This window comes from Anas acuta, chromosome 6, assembly GCF_963932015.1.
Source record: "Anas acuta chromosome 6, bAnaAcu1.1, whole genome shotgun sequence".
NCBI lineage: Eukaryota > Metazoa > Chordata > Aves > Anseriformes > Anatidae > Anas > Anas acuta.
Window position 1 is genome coordinate 37,870,458 of NC_088984.1, and position 16,343 is coordinate 37,886,800.

The 16,343-nt window shown below is 34.6% G+C and overlaps 1 protein-coding gene and 1 long non-coding RNA gene across 6 annotated transcripts in view; one reads left to right on the forward strand and one right to left on the reverse strand.

Moving 5' to 3' along the window:
- LOC137858606 (uncharacterized) overlaps window positions 1–11,735 on the forward strand; it is a 34,841-nt gene extending 23,106 nt beyond the window's left edge. Inside the window, exons 2-3 of the long non-coding RNA XR_011097879.1 lie at window positions 2,068–2,134; window positions 10,865–11,735. This is a non-coding gene — a long non-coding RNA (uncharacterized lncRNA). The remainder of the gene's footprint in view (window positions 1–2,067; window positions 2,135–10,864) is intronic.
- PGAP1 (post-GPI attachment to proteins inositol deacylase 1) overlaps window positions 1–16,343 on the reverse strand; it is a 45,822-nt gene that overhangs the window by 22,502 nt on the left and 6,977 nt on the right. For all 5 annotated transcript variants that reach the window (XR_011097877.1, XR_011097876.1, XR_011097878.1 and 2 more), the window contains exons 3-20: window positions 15,471–15,646; window positions 14,813–14,984; window positions 13,552–13,712; window positions 11,956–12,008; window positions 11,720–11,786; window positions 10,227–10,332; window positions 8,520–8,575; window positions 8,360–8,443; window positions 6,494–6,543; window positions 5,029–5,080; window positions 4,782–4,859; window positions 4,024–4,099; window positions 3,644–3,717; window positions 3,517–3,568; window positions 3,070–3,133; window positions 2,006–2,114; window positions 1,567–1,605; window positions 408–501 (exon numbers count right to left, since the gene is read on the reverse strand). Coding sequence is in view for 2 of the 5 variants with exons in the window: in XM_068686582.1 (XP_068542683.1) it covers window positions 408–501; window positions 1,567–1,605; window positions 2,006–2,114; window positions 3,070–3,133; window positions 3,517–3,568; window positions 3,644–3,717; window positions 4,024–4,099; window positions 4,782–4,859; window positions 5,029–5,080; window positions 6,494–6,543; window positions 8,360–8,443; window positions 8,520–8,575; window positions 10,227–10,332; window positions 11,720–11,786; window positions 11,956–12,008; window positions 13,552–13,712; window positions 14,813–14,984; window positions 15,471–15,646 (1,563 nt within the window). In the remaining 3 variants the exon portion in view is untranslated. The remainder of the gene's footprint in view (window positions 1–407; window positions 502–1,566; window positions 1,606–2,005; window positions 2,115–3,069; window positions 3,134–3,516; window positions 3,569–3,643; window positions 3,718–4,023; window positions 4,100–4,781; window positions 4,860–5,028; window positions 5,081–6,493; window positions 6,544–8,359; window positions 8,444–8,519; window positions 8,576–10,226; window positions 10,333–11,719; window positions 11,787–11,955; window positions 12,009–13,551; window positions 13,713–14,812; window positions 14,985–15,470; window positions 15,647–16,343) is intronic.

The following is a 16,343-nucleotide window of genomic DNA, read 5'->3' on the forward strand; positions in this document are numbered from 1 at the left end:
TACAAACCTGAATTTAAATGAAAATGCTATTTGTCTTAAGTCACATATAACAGTCAAATCTCATCTTTATGCAAGATCGAGGTGTTCTGTGCATAATAATAGTATGTTTTAAACTTTCACAAGTGTTTTTAAGTATTTTCTATTAATATTAAAATACCATGCAACATACCAACCACAAGGAAGGGACTACAGAGTAAAAAAGAAGGAAATATTCTGCCAGCATACAGCCTCGGAGAACTACTAAAACACAAAAACTGAAGCTGAGGAGCATAGATCTGGAAAATTCACCCAAGTTCAATGATACTTAGCTTAAAAAAAATATCACACCAACTAGCTAGCCTTTCAATAGTAAATTGGATAAGTAATTTCTTTAAAAACACTGGAAAAATATTTTTCTAGAAATCTACCTGTTGACATCAGTGTGCTTAGTTGTCCTCCATAGGTAAGGAGAATATTAGAAACAACATAGACAGGAAGAGCGCCAGCATGGAACCTTATTATCTGAAAGACAAGGATATAAGAATAACTTGAAACATATACAAAAGATTATCACAAAACCAGCATGATAATGTGACTAGAAAATCTTTCCTAGAAGATGAAAATACTTTCTCATTTTCATGGACGAGTATCTGATAACCAGTATGAGCAATTAATATAACATATGGAAAATATTTGGATATCTCATAAATGGCAACTCAAATGTGTTCTGATAAATGAAAGCTTTTTTTTTTTCAGTCAAGACAGAAGTAAAAAGAATACAATAGCATGTTAATGGTATGTCAGTAAAATATATAAACAAACCCTAAAAGCAAAAGGCCACGTTTGAAGCAAAACTTATATATAGTTAGGTACCCTTTTGGCAAAGATTTTTCAGACTTAATTTCTTGTATATTTCACTTGGCTTCCACTGTGCCAAGTCATGAGTTGATATCCACCTCTATACAGATATTACACAATCTCTTTTCAAATAGTAACAAGATGAGAAATCCTTGATAGAAATGCACATATTCAAATAAAGGAACTTGCCAGTAATATTCCAGCACTATATATGCATGCTTGGGAATTACATTACTTTTTAGAATCAGAAAATTGCAGATGGCTAGTCTATTTTTATACCAATGTAGAAAAGTATTCTTCATTGATAAAGAAAGAAAAAATATTTAAAATGGACATATAGATTTTTTTTTCCTTTTTTCCCCCTGAAAAACTTGCAGTTGATGCCAAATGTTCTTTTAAAGTTTTAACAGTATTGACTCACCAGGCAAGAAAGTGAAAATGACCTAGAGCGTCATACCTCTATAGATACTGGGCTAACTGCAAAGCCAAATGCTCAACATTTACACGAGCTCTTTAAAGCTAGAATGCTTTTCTATTCTGAAAATGGATGCCTGGCAAGGCATGGGATGGGATGCCTTACCAAGTAACAAGGTTTTAACCGGTCATTGAATAATGCTTCTCTTGGCATCAAGAAGGGATTTGATATGCCATAGTAAGGGGTGGCAGGAAGGAATAACTTGTATAGGGACTGATATAAAAAACAAAATCTAGTATTAGAAGATTTCTTACTTGCCCAAGAATTTGTAAAAACGATGTCTTCAGAATTACCTGCATAAAAATTAAGATTTTATTGAATGCTATTTTACACAACAGCAAGCAAATACAAAATACTTTCAAGAAGCCAATTTAAAATACAGCAATCCTGTAATTAAAATGCACAACAGCCTACATCCAACTACTTTTCTTAAAAACATATACTTTAAAGTATTGCTTAAATATAAGTCCAACTTCCACTTGTTCTCTAAACATTTAAAAACACTTGTAACACGCTATATTTATGAAAAGGCCAAACAGCTCAATTTCAGATTTGCTTAGTATTTATTTTGCTACATGATTTCAAAGATTGAATTAAGCAAAAAAAAAAAAAAAAAAAAAAAATATATATATATATATATATATATACACACAGCAATGCAAACTAAGTATAAAATAAATGTTTGTTACTCACTTCATACTGACAGTCTGAGGAAGAGTAAATGTTTAATACTGGAACCCTGCTGTCATTTCCAGGCTGAGCAACATGCAGTTTTGCAGAAATCTCACTAGAAGATGGAACTCTGAAAGAGCAACTTAATTGGTAATTGTTTTCCTCATAATTGAAAAAAAAAAAAAAAAAAAGGTGATCTACATGCTTTAGTCTTCAGCAAGTATGCACAAACCATAACTAATACATCAAGTGTCACCTACAAGCTGTGAGCCAAATAGTATAATGAACTTTTTTTATTCTATCACAAAGAATTATAGAATGGGTTGGGTTGAAAGGGACCTTCATATCATCTAGTTGCGACCCCCAACATGCACAGGGACACCTCGAACTAAGCCAGCTTGCTCAAAGCCCCATTCAGCCATCCAAGAGCTACTTAACATTCTGAATCCACTGTACTCTAGACTATCTCAGGGGCATTTGAAGTAATGAAAACAGACAAGTTTAGTATTAGCATATGCACTCTCTCTTAAAACGCATAAATATGCTCTGTGAAGAGAATGGATATGATGGATTCGGAAGAATAAAATTCAGCCTCCTGCAAGCATTAAGTTGTTGGAGTAGAAAATACAGGAAAAAAACTAAAGTTCAATCAGGTTGTTCAACTCTGAGTCACGAGTGACACACGTTTCAAGGCACAGCATTTGCTTTTGTCAAGCAGCTAAGGGCTGCTGTGCGATCAAAACCCTGGATCACAGGAAGAAACCAGTACCCCAGGCAAGCTCTATTCCCCAGTCATGAGGGGATCGAAGATTATGCTGAGAATTTCAGACCAAGAAATCTTATTTCCATTTCCAAAATATTTGCAAGAACTATCAAACAAGCAACTAGTAGATCTATTAGTAGATAAACTTATTTAATAGAAAAAAAAAAACAACTTCTTTGTCAATGAGGACAGAAAGGTAAATGAAGGAAAGATGCAAAAGAGACTGGATAATTTGTTTCATATCAGAAATATGCCCACAACAGCATGCAAACTCTCTTCAAGAACATATCAAGAAATAAATTATAACTGTTAAAGTCCTTACTTAGCTACAGTTACTGAGTCTTCATGTGACCAGGGTATATGCAGTCTGTAAACACTAGTTTTTTCTGAAAAGGAAGATAATTAAAAATACAAAATTCATTAAGAACAAGACATAGCAACTGTCTGCAAAAAAAAAATGAAGCAAATTCAATAGTCTCACTATATATCGGCAAAACGCTTCCAATGTAATGCAGAATCCTGTGTAAAATTCAACCTTCCTTTCTGAGAAGCAATAAAACAAGCATATGAGACTAGTTCCTCATTTTCTTTGAGCTTCTTAAAGTAGAAAATGAGAAATATTAGCACAGACATTTGAACAGATTATAATAATACTGTATAAACCCCACTGCCTGAAAGGACTTCTGGTTCCACAAGTTTTAGTCTTGAGAATTTTCAAGGAGGTTTAAAACAAGGTTATAAATATATACTTTAGAACACGCATATTTACCATTGGGTGACTGGCAGTGGCTCTCTATATATATTCTGAAAGCTTGATATACCTAAAACATATAAAAAAATTACTTAGACTCCAAATAGTTGTTACATTAGCTTAAAAAATTAAGTAATATTCTTACTTGGTTAAAGTGCTGGAGCTGAACGTTGTAAAGTAAGCCAGTGGAATTTAATAGAATTTTGCTTGAGGAAAGGCCTGCAAAGGATGCGTTATTTTAAAATATTATATAAAATGATCTGAGAACTCAGTACATCTTCAGATTTGATTTTTTTTTCCCCAGGAGATTTATATCCACTATATCTGTTAGTCAGAAAAAAAAAAATCACATTTCTTATTTGTTACTAGCAAGAGTAGTGTTAACTTTAGTAAAAACAACCCCACCTCCAAAAAAAAAAAACAACCCGAACATTGGAAGTTTTAAGCACATTTATTATCTAAGGTATTAGTTAATATTAGTTTTCCTTCCCCCCCCCCCCCCCAGTATTAATGTGATGTACTTACCAAAGGAAAAAAGATTCGTTACAGGAAGCTGTACTGTTCTGGAATCCTCTTTGAAGAATTCACAGTCCAAAGTAAACTGCAATTCAGAATATTAAGTACAGATCTAAACTGAACACAAGACTGTAGCCAAGCCCTATTCACAGGCACCAGCAGAATACAGGACACAAATACTGAACTGTCACTTCTACCCCCTCCTCCCTGACTGTCAGGAACTGGCAGTTAGTTTATTCTTGTAAACAGCAGTAGAAATCTGGGTACCTTACGCATAACTTGTAGGTTACTCATATTTGCAGCCATTTGCCTTCAAAAGCCTGAGAATGACTAGAATCCAGTTCATATCCCTCCACCTGAGGTGCATCTCAGTGTTTCTGTTGTTGCTGGATTTTTGTTTGTTTGTTTTGGTCAGGGGTGGGGTGGGGTGGGAGGTGTGATGTTGCAAAGGAGCATGATTTGTCCAAATTCTGGATACAGTTTTCTAAGCAGCAAGAAGCTCTGGTTTGTCCCCTGAAGATTAATTATGAAGAGCAAAGAGACGTATGCAGCAAATACGAGTTCCACCATCTCTAATATATATTTAGTTCACTTGAAAATTACTTTCCATCCCATTCCAAGTCTATCATTTGTTCGCTCTTTGTTTGTCAAACCGAGAGTTTGACGATTTGTCAAAGTAACTTAGCACATAACCCTTTAACTTCCATCATAGCATCTGAAAGCTATGAACACTCTGAACAAGCAATGTCCATGTTTCATCTTTTTACCTTATTGCCAACCGTGGGTGGTACAAGAATGACAATGTGGGACAAAGAAGGATAATCCTGAAGTTTCAGTATTACAACCTTAAAAAAAATAGAAAAAAAAAAGAGGAAAAGCCATTAACAAAACACACCCCTTAGCTTGCCAGTTCCCAGATGTCCACCTCTTGTACCCCTTCCTCTGCAATACAATTGCATGTTCCATGCTGCAAACACCAAGCAACTCTCCCTGCTATGAGGTAGGTACACTTACCTTGATGGTCGGAAGTAACTCAGCTCTCCAGGATAAATCAGTAGCTTCCAGACTGTAAAAATACATGCACATTAAAAGGACAAACATTTCATTATCCAGGCACTAGATTATGACAGTGGACCAGCTTTTATCCCTCGCTACCTAAACATGCATAATTATGAATTGCAAACAAGTTTGGGTCTACTGCAGTCAGCTACTACAGTCATTTATCAAATTATAATAATTTCAGATACTGCAAATCTTGTTTTTGCATAAAGAAATTAAATGAAGCTCTAATTTTGTAATACACAACAATCATCAGTTACTAGACACACATCTTCCAAAAGAATTACAACTCTTAATGATCCAAGGCAGCACTGGCATTGAATTAACACACAGTTTTATTAACATCTGTTAAATATCAAATGTGTCCATTGTTCCTATGGGAACATGCAAAACATACCACATAAAACAAGAATTGCAGACCTTGCAGCAGCTCAAAACTGGTGTATTAATTTTCAAATTGAACAGCAAGACATTCAATCACTTACTATAAAATATGATTTTTACAATACCAGGATAAATTTTGTTCTCTAAATAGTGTTACAGGACCTCGGGATAATAGTGTTTTTGCTATGGATTTTATTAGGCTAAGTTTTAGCTAGCAGTCCTGCACTAGACTAACCTCCATTTGATGCCAATCAAAGGTTACACAGAACAGTTAACAGCCAGCTGCTCCTTGGATCAGGAAAGAATAATTGTAACTCTGACTGGATGCAAGACACTGTGGCTATATGCCTCAGCACAGATCCCCAAAAAATAAAGACTACACTAGCTCAAATCCACCCGGGAATTTTCCCTAATCTAAAGGGTAGACTGAATTTATGTTGAGCTGACTCTGAGGAGGTAAATTAAGTCAGTGTTAAAAACAATTACTTTTCATCTTTTTAGTAATGATTGTAATGACCTGATTCAAATAATCACTTTATCACCCACACTTCTAAATATTCTCATATGGTAACAGCAATTCTGGAATGGAAAAAAAAAATAATAAAAAGATGCTTCAATTCACTTTCTGAGGGCTTCAAGTAATGTTTTATGTCTTTGTCAAAGGATTCTAAAATGATGCTACAAACCATACAATTTAGGGTTCCAATGCAGAATGCAGTGTCCAAAAGAGAGCAAAAGGAGCAATTTTTTTTTTTTTTTTTTTTTACTGCTATCAAGGTCAAAAATACAGCTTAAAGAAAAAAACTTCACAAAATTTATTCTTTATTCATATAATAGCAATTTTGGTACGTATATTTTTTCCTGTTTATTGATGATACAGAAAGCATGAATTATGCACAACAGGAATAGGAATTCTATTTTTTCTTCCCAATCCCTTCCTAAGAAAGATATTTTATATGCTTGAAAACTCAAATACAGTCATACAAGATCTACTTAAATAAATAAAAAAAAAAAAACAGGAACTATGTATACTCACCATGTTGAAGAATTGCTGTCCATGCAGCCATAAATCCAGCTATTTGTGTCCTGTAATGTTAATACCATAAAAAGTACATTACTGATGTGTGAATTTATAAGTACATTACTATTAATTCTTTACCGCAAACAATGCATGAGTTGATACTGATAATCTTCTCCAAAATTTCTACATGCTAACAGTTTCAGTTCACTAAATATGAGCAATTGTTCTAGAATACTTTAATAGCAGAGCCCGGTGCAAATAACTTTCTAATGAGAGGCACAGCTTTTCATCTTCATCTCATTTTCCATTATGTCTGCAGCCAGTATCACTATAATAACCAAACTCTCTTAAGAATATTATTTGCTGAAGTGTAAAAGCAAGGATGATGACAAGAACAGTCTCTCTCAAATTCCTTCTGTAGTTTATAATGAACATATTAACTTTTTTTTAAAAAAAACATTTCACAGCAAAATCAAACTTCCATGTTAATGGAATTTGACATTATATCCTCCATTAAGGAGTCTGATATCATAATCTTGCAATTAGAATTACAAGGAAAGATAAAACACGAACATTAAAGGTGTGGTGCTTTTTTTTTTCCAGAATCATTTTAAATAAGTTTGTCATCTTTTCTATATATGAATTGTCACGTTTTTCTAAAAAAGAAATACAAGGTTTGGCAAGCAAACTTTCATTATTTCTCTTCAAAAAAGAGAAGTATCTGCCTTACACAATATAAAGTTCAATTTTATTCAAGTTTATTCTTTTCTATCTAAAATTAATGTCTCAAGCTTCTATCCTGAGTAGTCAAGAAATACTTCAGATTTTGACTGTCCTACTGGTTTTCCCTTAACTCTCACTACTAGAGAATATAGGTATTCTGTACCTCCTCCTCCTCAAACAGTACCAGTCCTGTCATTAATACATAATGAAGGCAAAAATTGCCCCATTCAAGGGCAACTAAGTTCACAACAAATTTAAAAATTTTGAAGCTGCTTCTAGGAAACACAGGATATATGCTTTTTTTCCCCGCAATGGTAGTCTGAACCTCTCCTTTTGAGGTAAGAGGGATACATAGAATCATGTAAGAAAGCATCTCCATTTCCTTGCCACTAATCTAAAATCAACCCAGAATCGCAGAATGGTTTGGGTGGGAAGGGAACTTAAAGATCATCTAGTTCCAACCCCCCTGCCGTGGGCAGGGACATCTTCCACTACTCATTTAATACTGAGAAGTATATTTATCCATCTCCAGTTTGCCAAGAGATTACATTTCTTCCTTTCAAAAAGTATTTTAAAAACGATTTCAAAAACATTTTAGCTGTGGAACTAAAATGTGGAACTAAAAATACAGGGCATACTATCACCTCTCTTCACAACAAAGGAAACAGCTGAGAAGGTGCTGTTTTCTCAGCTGGCTCCCATTCATGTCCACTGCTTAGCTGAAGATCTCTGTAGACTTTCTGGCTGACTTAAATTTTATTATGGCAAAGCAAACCTATAAGCAGTGTTCCTGAGTTCTAAGTACAGCTAAACCCTGGCAGCACTGAAAATAACTTCTTCATTCAATGCCATCAGTACAGCTGCACTAAATTAAATGAGAAAGCAATCTGTGGCTAACTGTAAGGGCGCCCAAAATAAAACATTCACATTTCAGAAATTCAGGTGACATTGAAGGTTTCAGACCTTGAACACTAAGCACAACATGCTTCAACAAGAAGTACATCTGACAGAACGTATTAGGATGTGAATGTAAGTGGATGTCATTAATTTCTACTACATGTATTATTCATTAAATTGTCTTAAAATCACAACATATCCAAAATTAAAATCAAACAAGTTTATAAACAAACTCGAGACATGAAAGAAGTATTTTCTCACCAACATACTGTTTTCACAGTAAACATGACTGTATGATTTTCTGTGGCTTGCAAGAGGAAACACGAAATATTTTCCATCTGAATCCTTCAAAGGGAAAAAAAAATGTTCATTACTAAAAAAAATAAACATAAAACACACAATAGAGAAAAACATCACTTACGTTGTAAACAGAGTAAGTCCATTTTGAGGTTTTGACTTCAATCCACGTGAAATCTCCTAAAAACAAACATGTTTTTATATGTGACACTGAAGGAAATAATCTACAAAATCTCATACTTTCTTATTGCCTATATGTTATCCCTTATATGTAAATGTCTCAAAACCTCACAAACTTTAGTCAATACACAAGCTTGCTGCTGCTTAGAATGACATGCAACGGTCATTATCAGTAACACAGGAAGTAGCAAAACACTGGGATCCAATTACTACATATTAACTACAAAAAGAGAAAGCCTATGGATTTTAGAATAAAGCTCTCAAGGAAACAAAAAAAAAAAAGAAACTTAACAACACAAGATGTAATTACAGGGCGGCATTAAATCTAATGAAATATTAGAAACATCCCCAGTCTTTGTTTCTCTCAGCCTTTTAAGAAAACTAGTACAGAAACTTGTGTAAAAGCAAGTCAAGTGATGAGCTGAGTGCCACATACAAGAAAACAGTAGGAGTTTAAAGATATGTCTGGAGAAAGAAAATAAGACAGAATAATGAACAGATTGGATATGTAAATACTGCAAATTGTTATGCAAGGTTAATATTTTTCTTTTGTGTAACTAGAATAAGCTAAATTTCTCTCATGAATTTTTAAGTGTTAAGAGTGTGTGAGAAATAGGAAGATGCAAACACTTTGCACTTCCAAGAATAGTCTGATCTTTCACTAGGTAGATGAAGATAACAATAAATCCCCCCCTTAACATTCTCTTCAGAGGGAACAAACACTGTTCACTTAGCCTCCCCCTCCCCGTGTCTTACACCCCAGAAGCTAAACATTTCGGTGGTCCTCTACTGGGTTCATTCTAGCATGTCAATGCCTAAATGTGCCCTTATACTAGGGTGGCCAAAACTGGACACCAAAGTTCAAGCTATCTTAAAAGTTCTGCAATAGTTTACGTTAAGAAAATTTATGAAATAAAATGGTTTTCCTCAGTTCAGTCCACTCAGTAGAACTAGCAATACAGCTGTGCCTTATGAAACATCTGTTTAGTTCCCAAGAATCCTTGTGCCCAAGATTTGTTACCTTTTATCTATGCATTCTTTGCAGTGACAAGGAAACCATTAGTAGGTGGTCCAATTTACCCTGTCACATCACTAAATTGATGAAGCAGCCCTGAATATTCAGGATTTCCTTACATAGCACAAAACTAACATAGTGACTCTATAATACCCAGAATCACAGAATCTTTAAGGTTGGAAAAGACACCTGAGATCATCTGGTGCAACTTTTCCTTAAACACCCCCAGGGACAGTGACTCCACCACCTCCCTGGGCAACCCTTTCCAATGCCTAATCACTCAACCTTAACCCTCTAGCAAAAATGGGATGCAAGTGTAGACTAGACAGCATTTCTGGCGTTCAGCTATCTCCAATTTCTGAGATTGTCTACTGGACACCTTGGTGTAAATACGATTCTTCCTTGTGCCTCAGAATCAAAGGCATATAAAAACGACATAGCCATTTTTGCTCCTACCCCTTTTAAACTATTTAGTGCTGAAACCACATGGAAGTTAATAGTGTAGGTCTAAAAAGCCACATATTGTTTCAGCAATGTCAGAAGGACAAATTTTATTTCAGAAGCTTGCTAGTAAGAAGATCAACTCTTAAACAAGGAGTATCTCTGAATCTTGTTCAAAAGAAAACTGCTACTCACCTGTAAGTTCTGTAAAAGCTTCAGGATTTTCCTCAAATATCTTTCCAGGGTGTCTCACAAAGTGGTGATTCAGTACAGACATTCTCTTCTTGGGATCTTCAGTTATCTTAACAAAACAAACAAAACAGATGGTCAATTTTTATTTTACCAACAAAACAGATTGCCAATTTTTATTTTACCAATTAGTATGATTTACAATCATGACATGATCAGTAGAAATACAGTTTTGGGAATGAGAGGAAATAAATTATTAGAAGACATGATACACTGTTTCTATTCTAAATATAATAATCTGAATAAATAAAGTACCATTAATAGTCAATCACAGCAAAACAGAGAAAGTCAACATTTGCTATTATGCATAAATAAAACTTTTGGGAGTTTTGTATCCTCATCTGTTCTTAACAAAAGGAAATTATATTCTACATATATATTTAAAAAAATACATATTTTATATAGACACCCATACATTCTTCCCAAAACAACATACTCATGGCAGAGTTTAAAAATATTTATATGTACTTGTCTTTATTCATAAATCTAGCATATTGCACCTATCTTAATATTTCAAGAAAACAAATAGCTGTAAGAGTACACTGGGCTTTGCTTTCATTTTTTCCTTCTTCTCTCCTCTTCAGCTTTTCAACATTGTGGACAATACAACTGATTTCTGCAAAGTGTTACCCTCCAGTGCACTGTCAGTCAACTTCAGAAAAACCTTCTTGTCCCTACAAATTCCATATTAAAGTGAGCATGCCTTAAGAAACCAGTGCAGCATGGTACTACAGAAACTGAAAAAGAACACCTGTAAGCCTTCCTCTTCTATGTCTGTGACTGTGCTCTTGCATATTTCTAACCTCTGGACCTTGATCCCAATTCAAGTGTACTGCTGCCAAACATTTCAGAAGGATATTTATTTAGAAAAGCAATAAATGATGGTAACCAGAGGTAAACAAATCAGCTTTTTCCCTGCCCTTATATTGTATTTACAGTCTATTTTTGTGTTATTCACAAAAGAACACTGTAAATACTTGCTGGGCCCTATGACGACACTACGTGGGGAAATTTAAGAAGTATTATGTCTGAGATAAACCATCATAGTTTTTCACCCTTTGTATACTATTTACACAAGGTGAATCCAACACACTCTAAGAGATTCCATTCAAAGCTACACAGCTAGAAAAAATTAGCATGGTGCAAGGTCAACTAAACCTAATGCATCATGTAATAATAATACAATCCACAAACCAACTATAAAGCACCAAGCAATAATAACGTTATTAATAAATAATAAAAATTGTCTTAACTTCTAATTATTTCTGACATGTCAAATAACACAAAGCCATGAGACTTTTTCAGTGACCGATACCAAAAAGGCAATAATTTTCTCAGTGTGACTCAGAAAAATCAAAAGTGAGCTTGTCCTGATTAAGCATTCTGTGAGGGAAGAAGAAATTATTATGGGGAATACACAGTGGGTCATATATACAAACCTGCCTTGTGTTTTCATCTATGAGATCAAAAAAAGCTCTAATGGTAGCCAGGATCAATTCTTTGCACCTAGAAGACAGAATAAGTAAAATTAAATCTAGAAAGGAAATATCCAGGGGAATAAAAGTGGCAGGAAGAGACCATATTATGCTGAAATTACATTATTGTATAATGTAAGAACAATAGAAAACAAAAGGAATGTTTGGTCAGCCAATTAACCTTTGTTCAATTAGCTTACCACACTATTGAGAGATGGTCTGTTGAGGCCCAAGCTCTAGGCACAGCCGAGCTCTGTTTGGAGAAGGAAAACAATTAAGATATTTTTTTAGTGTTCAGCATTTAAAAATTCTAAGTTGTGTCCCGTCCCCCTCCCCCTTTCCCCCCACCCAATTTAAATCTACTTTGGTAATTAGTAATAGAGTTTCATGGACAGGGGTATAATAGAATGGCTTCTTCAGTCAAAAACATTATTTGTTGCAGCAAAGACAAGGACTTGTAAAATAAAATGACTACAGAAGTATGTGTGTTAGATAGATCAGATAGCAGTGTCTAATAGTCAAAGGGCAAATAATGGTATAGAAGAAACTTACTAAGATGTTCTTCAAAGACTGCTTCTATTACCAATCTTATTAATTTAATAAGTGATCCTGGCACATAAGAATAGAAGCATGCCAGTGAAGGCTGTTGCTGAAAAATCAAGGACACCCTCAACAGAAAGGAGCATGAAAGAACTGGACAGTCCAAAGTTATTCATTTGTACAAGTACATGTACTGCATTTACAGACTGCCACCAAAAACCTCCCTTCCATAAACAGAGCTCATTACCTTATCATACAACCTGATTCAAGTAAAGTACAAACAATTAATGAGCTATAGCCATGAAGAAAAAATAAAGAAAAAAACATCATCCTACAGTATGACTTGGTAGATCCAGATGACAAGGTTATAAAAAAAATTATACCACTCTACACTGGATCTCATGCAAAATCTTGGTAACCAACAGTCATGAGAAATTAAAGTGCAGCAGATGCAGAGAAGGGTTGCTAGGACAAAGGGATTGCAGAGTTAATCTTCTCAGCCTAGCAGAATCAGAGTGGAGACTATTTATAGACGGCCTTCTGTACAATGGACAGGGAGGTAAACACCAGGGGAATGAAAACTGTTTCAGATAACATTTCAAGTTGATGTCAGAAAAAACCTGTTCAAAAGCTGGCTTACACAATAAATGGAAGTTGGAAACTACAGATTTTCTGTCAAGCCCTACTGAGGAGTATTTGCCAGTTTCTTCCGTGCAGGGAACAGTTATACGGCAGGAAACATGGAATAACAAACCTAACTAGTTCTATGATGCTGCTTGATTAATTTTGGAAGGAAATAGATGCCTGCACATGCAGAAGACAAATAAAACCTGATTTCTACAACAGAAAAGGTGCAAGAAGGTGGTGAAAAGCAATAGTACCAAGCAGTACTTGGGATGATTCAAATCCGCCCCAACGCATACTCTTTCAATGGACACTCATTTCTGCTACATCAACTATTTATGGTGTTATATATACATACATACATACATACATACATATATATATATATATATATATATATATATATATATATATATTCATTATCTTTATTAATTTTCATATTCTTTTTATATTATATTTATTTCATAATTTATATTTCATATTTGTATATTATTTTCATATTTAGTTACACTATGCTATGCATATAAACTACAATCAGACATTGGTACACGTATTACAGACAGCTATCTAGCATACCTCCATGCAAAACAAAAAACAACAACAACAACAACAGTTTTTTGTTTGTTTTTTACCACAACAGATAAGGCACTGTCTTGTTGACTCAATCTTGGTAGAAAAGCCAGTCCTGAACGAACTTGGTAATCTCTGAATCCTCCCGCCACAGAAAGGGTAGTTAAATTTCTTAATTCTTGGGCGTTTAGAATCCAATGATTGCTTACAGCTGTATAAAAATCTATAAAATACATTAAAATCAATTTCCCATAAATCTATTTTATATATTTTAAAAAAGCTACAGAAAGATTCAACTAAAAGTTTCTGTAAGCCCTCTTAGAGGCATTCGAGCTCTGATTACCACTTTTGATTCATATAAGGAACAAAAATTATGGTTTTAATGCCAAGGAGGTAGTAGTTGGGAGAGACAGATACACTCACACTTCCTTTATTAGCTGAGCACTTATTATCTTTAGGTAGCAAATTACGGTTCTATTTTAAGGATGGCAATAATCCAGAAACAGTCAGTCAGCAAGAAAGAAGCATTGTATTATTTTTTCTTCCTACAACTGATTGCAATGCAAACACAATAAATCAAATTTAGCAACTAGAGATAATCCCTTCCTCTTGGGTGCCACAGAGAATAAAGAAAATAAATGTCTATTCTTTTCCTTCATCAGTTCCTTCTATATCTACATCGAACAGCAAAGTAGCCACAAAGCACATACATGTATTTCATCAGCATAATTTAGTCACATCTATCTTTCCAATAAGTTAACAGTGCATACATAATGATTATACTTTCCTTTTCATTTTTAGTTAAGTAAGCAGAAAATACATTGCATCTTCTATACATATAAATATATTACGTAAAATATATAGTTATACCTATATATTTTATATAGGTATAACACACTTTGGGAGTGACAAACATTAACAACTGCAACAAAAGTAACTCCATTTAGGCAATTGACTTGACAAAGAAAGCCATTACAGAGTTCAAGTTTTACAGAAAAAGAAAGAAAAAAAAAAGTCACTCTCTGGAGAGCTTATGAAATTTGTTCCATACTCTGCAGTCTATTGCACTTAGAAATTATTTGGACTTCTGCCCCTTCACAGAAGCATAGGCCCACATAGTCAACTTTACAATGACATTTCACTTAAAGTAGTACAGTGTGCAGAAATAATCACTACGGTAATAAAGGAATAGATTAATTACAGTAAACAGAACATTCTGCACACACGAACTGCTTCAAGCCTCAGCAATTTGCAAGAATCTCACCAGCTAATGCATGAGGGAATCAGTAAAGAAATAGAATGTAGTTGGGTTAGTTTACTTACCAGTAATATATTTATCCAAAGGCATTACAGGTGCAACATGAGGTGTAGCTTGTGTAATGAGCAGATTTATAAGTTCAGGCTTAAAATTCTTCAGGGTAAGCAATGCTCTTGCAACAAGACCACCCATGGAATGGCCTACTATTGCAACACTGCTTGGTGCAAATTCTCGATCCTTAAGGAAAGAGCAAAGGATAATTAGTTCAATTTCAAATCTGGTTCTGACACGGGCTTCCTCTGATTAGCAGCTGTTCATTTTTCCCCCACAGATCAATTTGTATCCCTTCAAGGATAATATTGACTAGTATCAACATAGGCTAACAGAAAACTTTTCTAGGAAAACAGGATGGAAGGTGATGCTATGTTATTATTTTAATAAGCTAGAGAAAGTTTAAAGCTGTACTACAAAAAAAGCATGCATTGCGCAAGGAAGTGTTTGTTTATAAACAATAAAGAACCTAATCAGGGCTCCAAGATTGTCACAAACATTACAAATCTATTAAAGAGCAGCAGTTCTCTCTTGAGAGCCATGATCAATTACCTACACACAGTACAAAGTCTCCCTCCCTTATTCATTGTTCTTCACTTATCCGTCAGAAAAAGCTGACCAGATTTCCATTCCAAAACACAAGTACATGATCTAGCATACGTCAGTACTCACCCTGTACAACTTAAGAATTACTTTTATGCATTCATGCACAAATTTGGTCTGTCGTTGGAGAGTACCACCATACAGTGCAACCAACTCCTCATTGAAGTTGACGGTGAAGAAATTAAAATGATACTTGAAGTCAAGATCTTCTGCTTTTCTAAGTGCAATGGATCCAAGAGAACGCACTAGGAAAAATCACAAATTAAGCAGGGACTATTAGACTGTCCTAGCACCATCGTTAGTAGACAAACACAAATACATAACCTCTCAAGAAACAAATGCTATTTTAAATTCATTATTCATGTCATTTATAAAAGGTTAAAAAAAAAAAAAGATGCAAGGCAAATCTTTTCTAAATTGCAATCCCACTTGTTTTACAAAATCAGGTTTGAATATATAAATAATGACAACAAAAATATCAGCCAGCCACTGACAGTATTGAATTGCAAAATGAGAAATGTAACAATTTTCCTGTTTTTATAAGAATCCTTCTGACAGAAAGAAGTATGAGTAAATACATCCTAATAAAAGTTTACAGAAGCACGTGGAAAAGATGTCTGAGGAAATAAAAGAAAAGGTTGGAGTGAGGTACGGAGAACTAAATATTATGGCATGGCAGCTGACTTCATGGACACAATGTCTAAACCAAACTGATAAAAGATAACAGCTTATGCTCCTTCCCCTGAGCATTGCTATTCTCATCTCGTTTGCACCTTCTCATCACCACCAGGACAAGAATGCAAAATCCTCATCCTTGCCTTCAACTGGAGAGGCAATGCTATTGCTGCGGTTTTCTAAAATTCCTTTGAAGACTACCAATCTAGAACAACATTCCCAAATACCACCCCGAGATGGATAGAGGAGAAGGAAACCAAAGCCCAA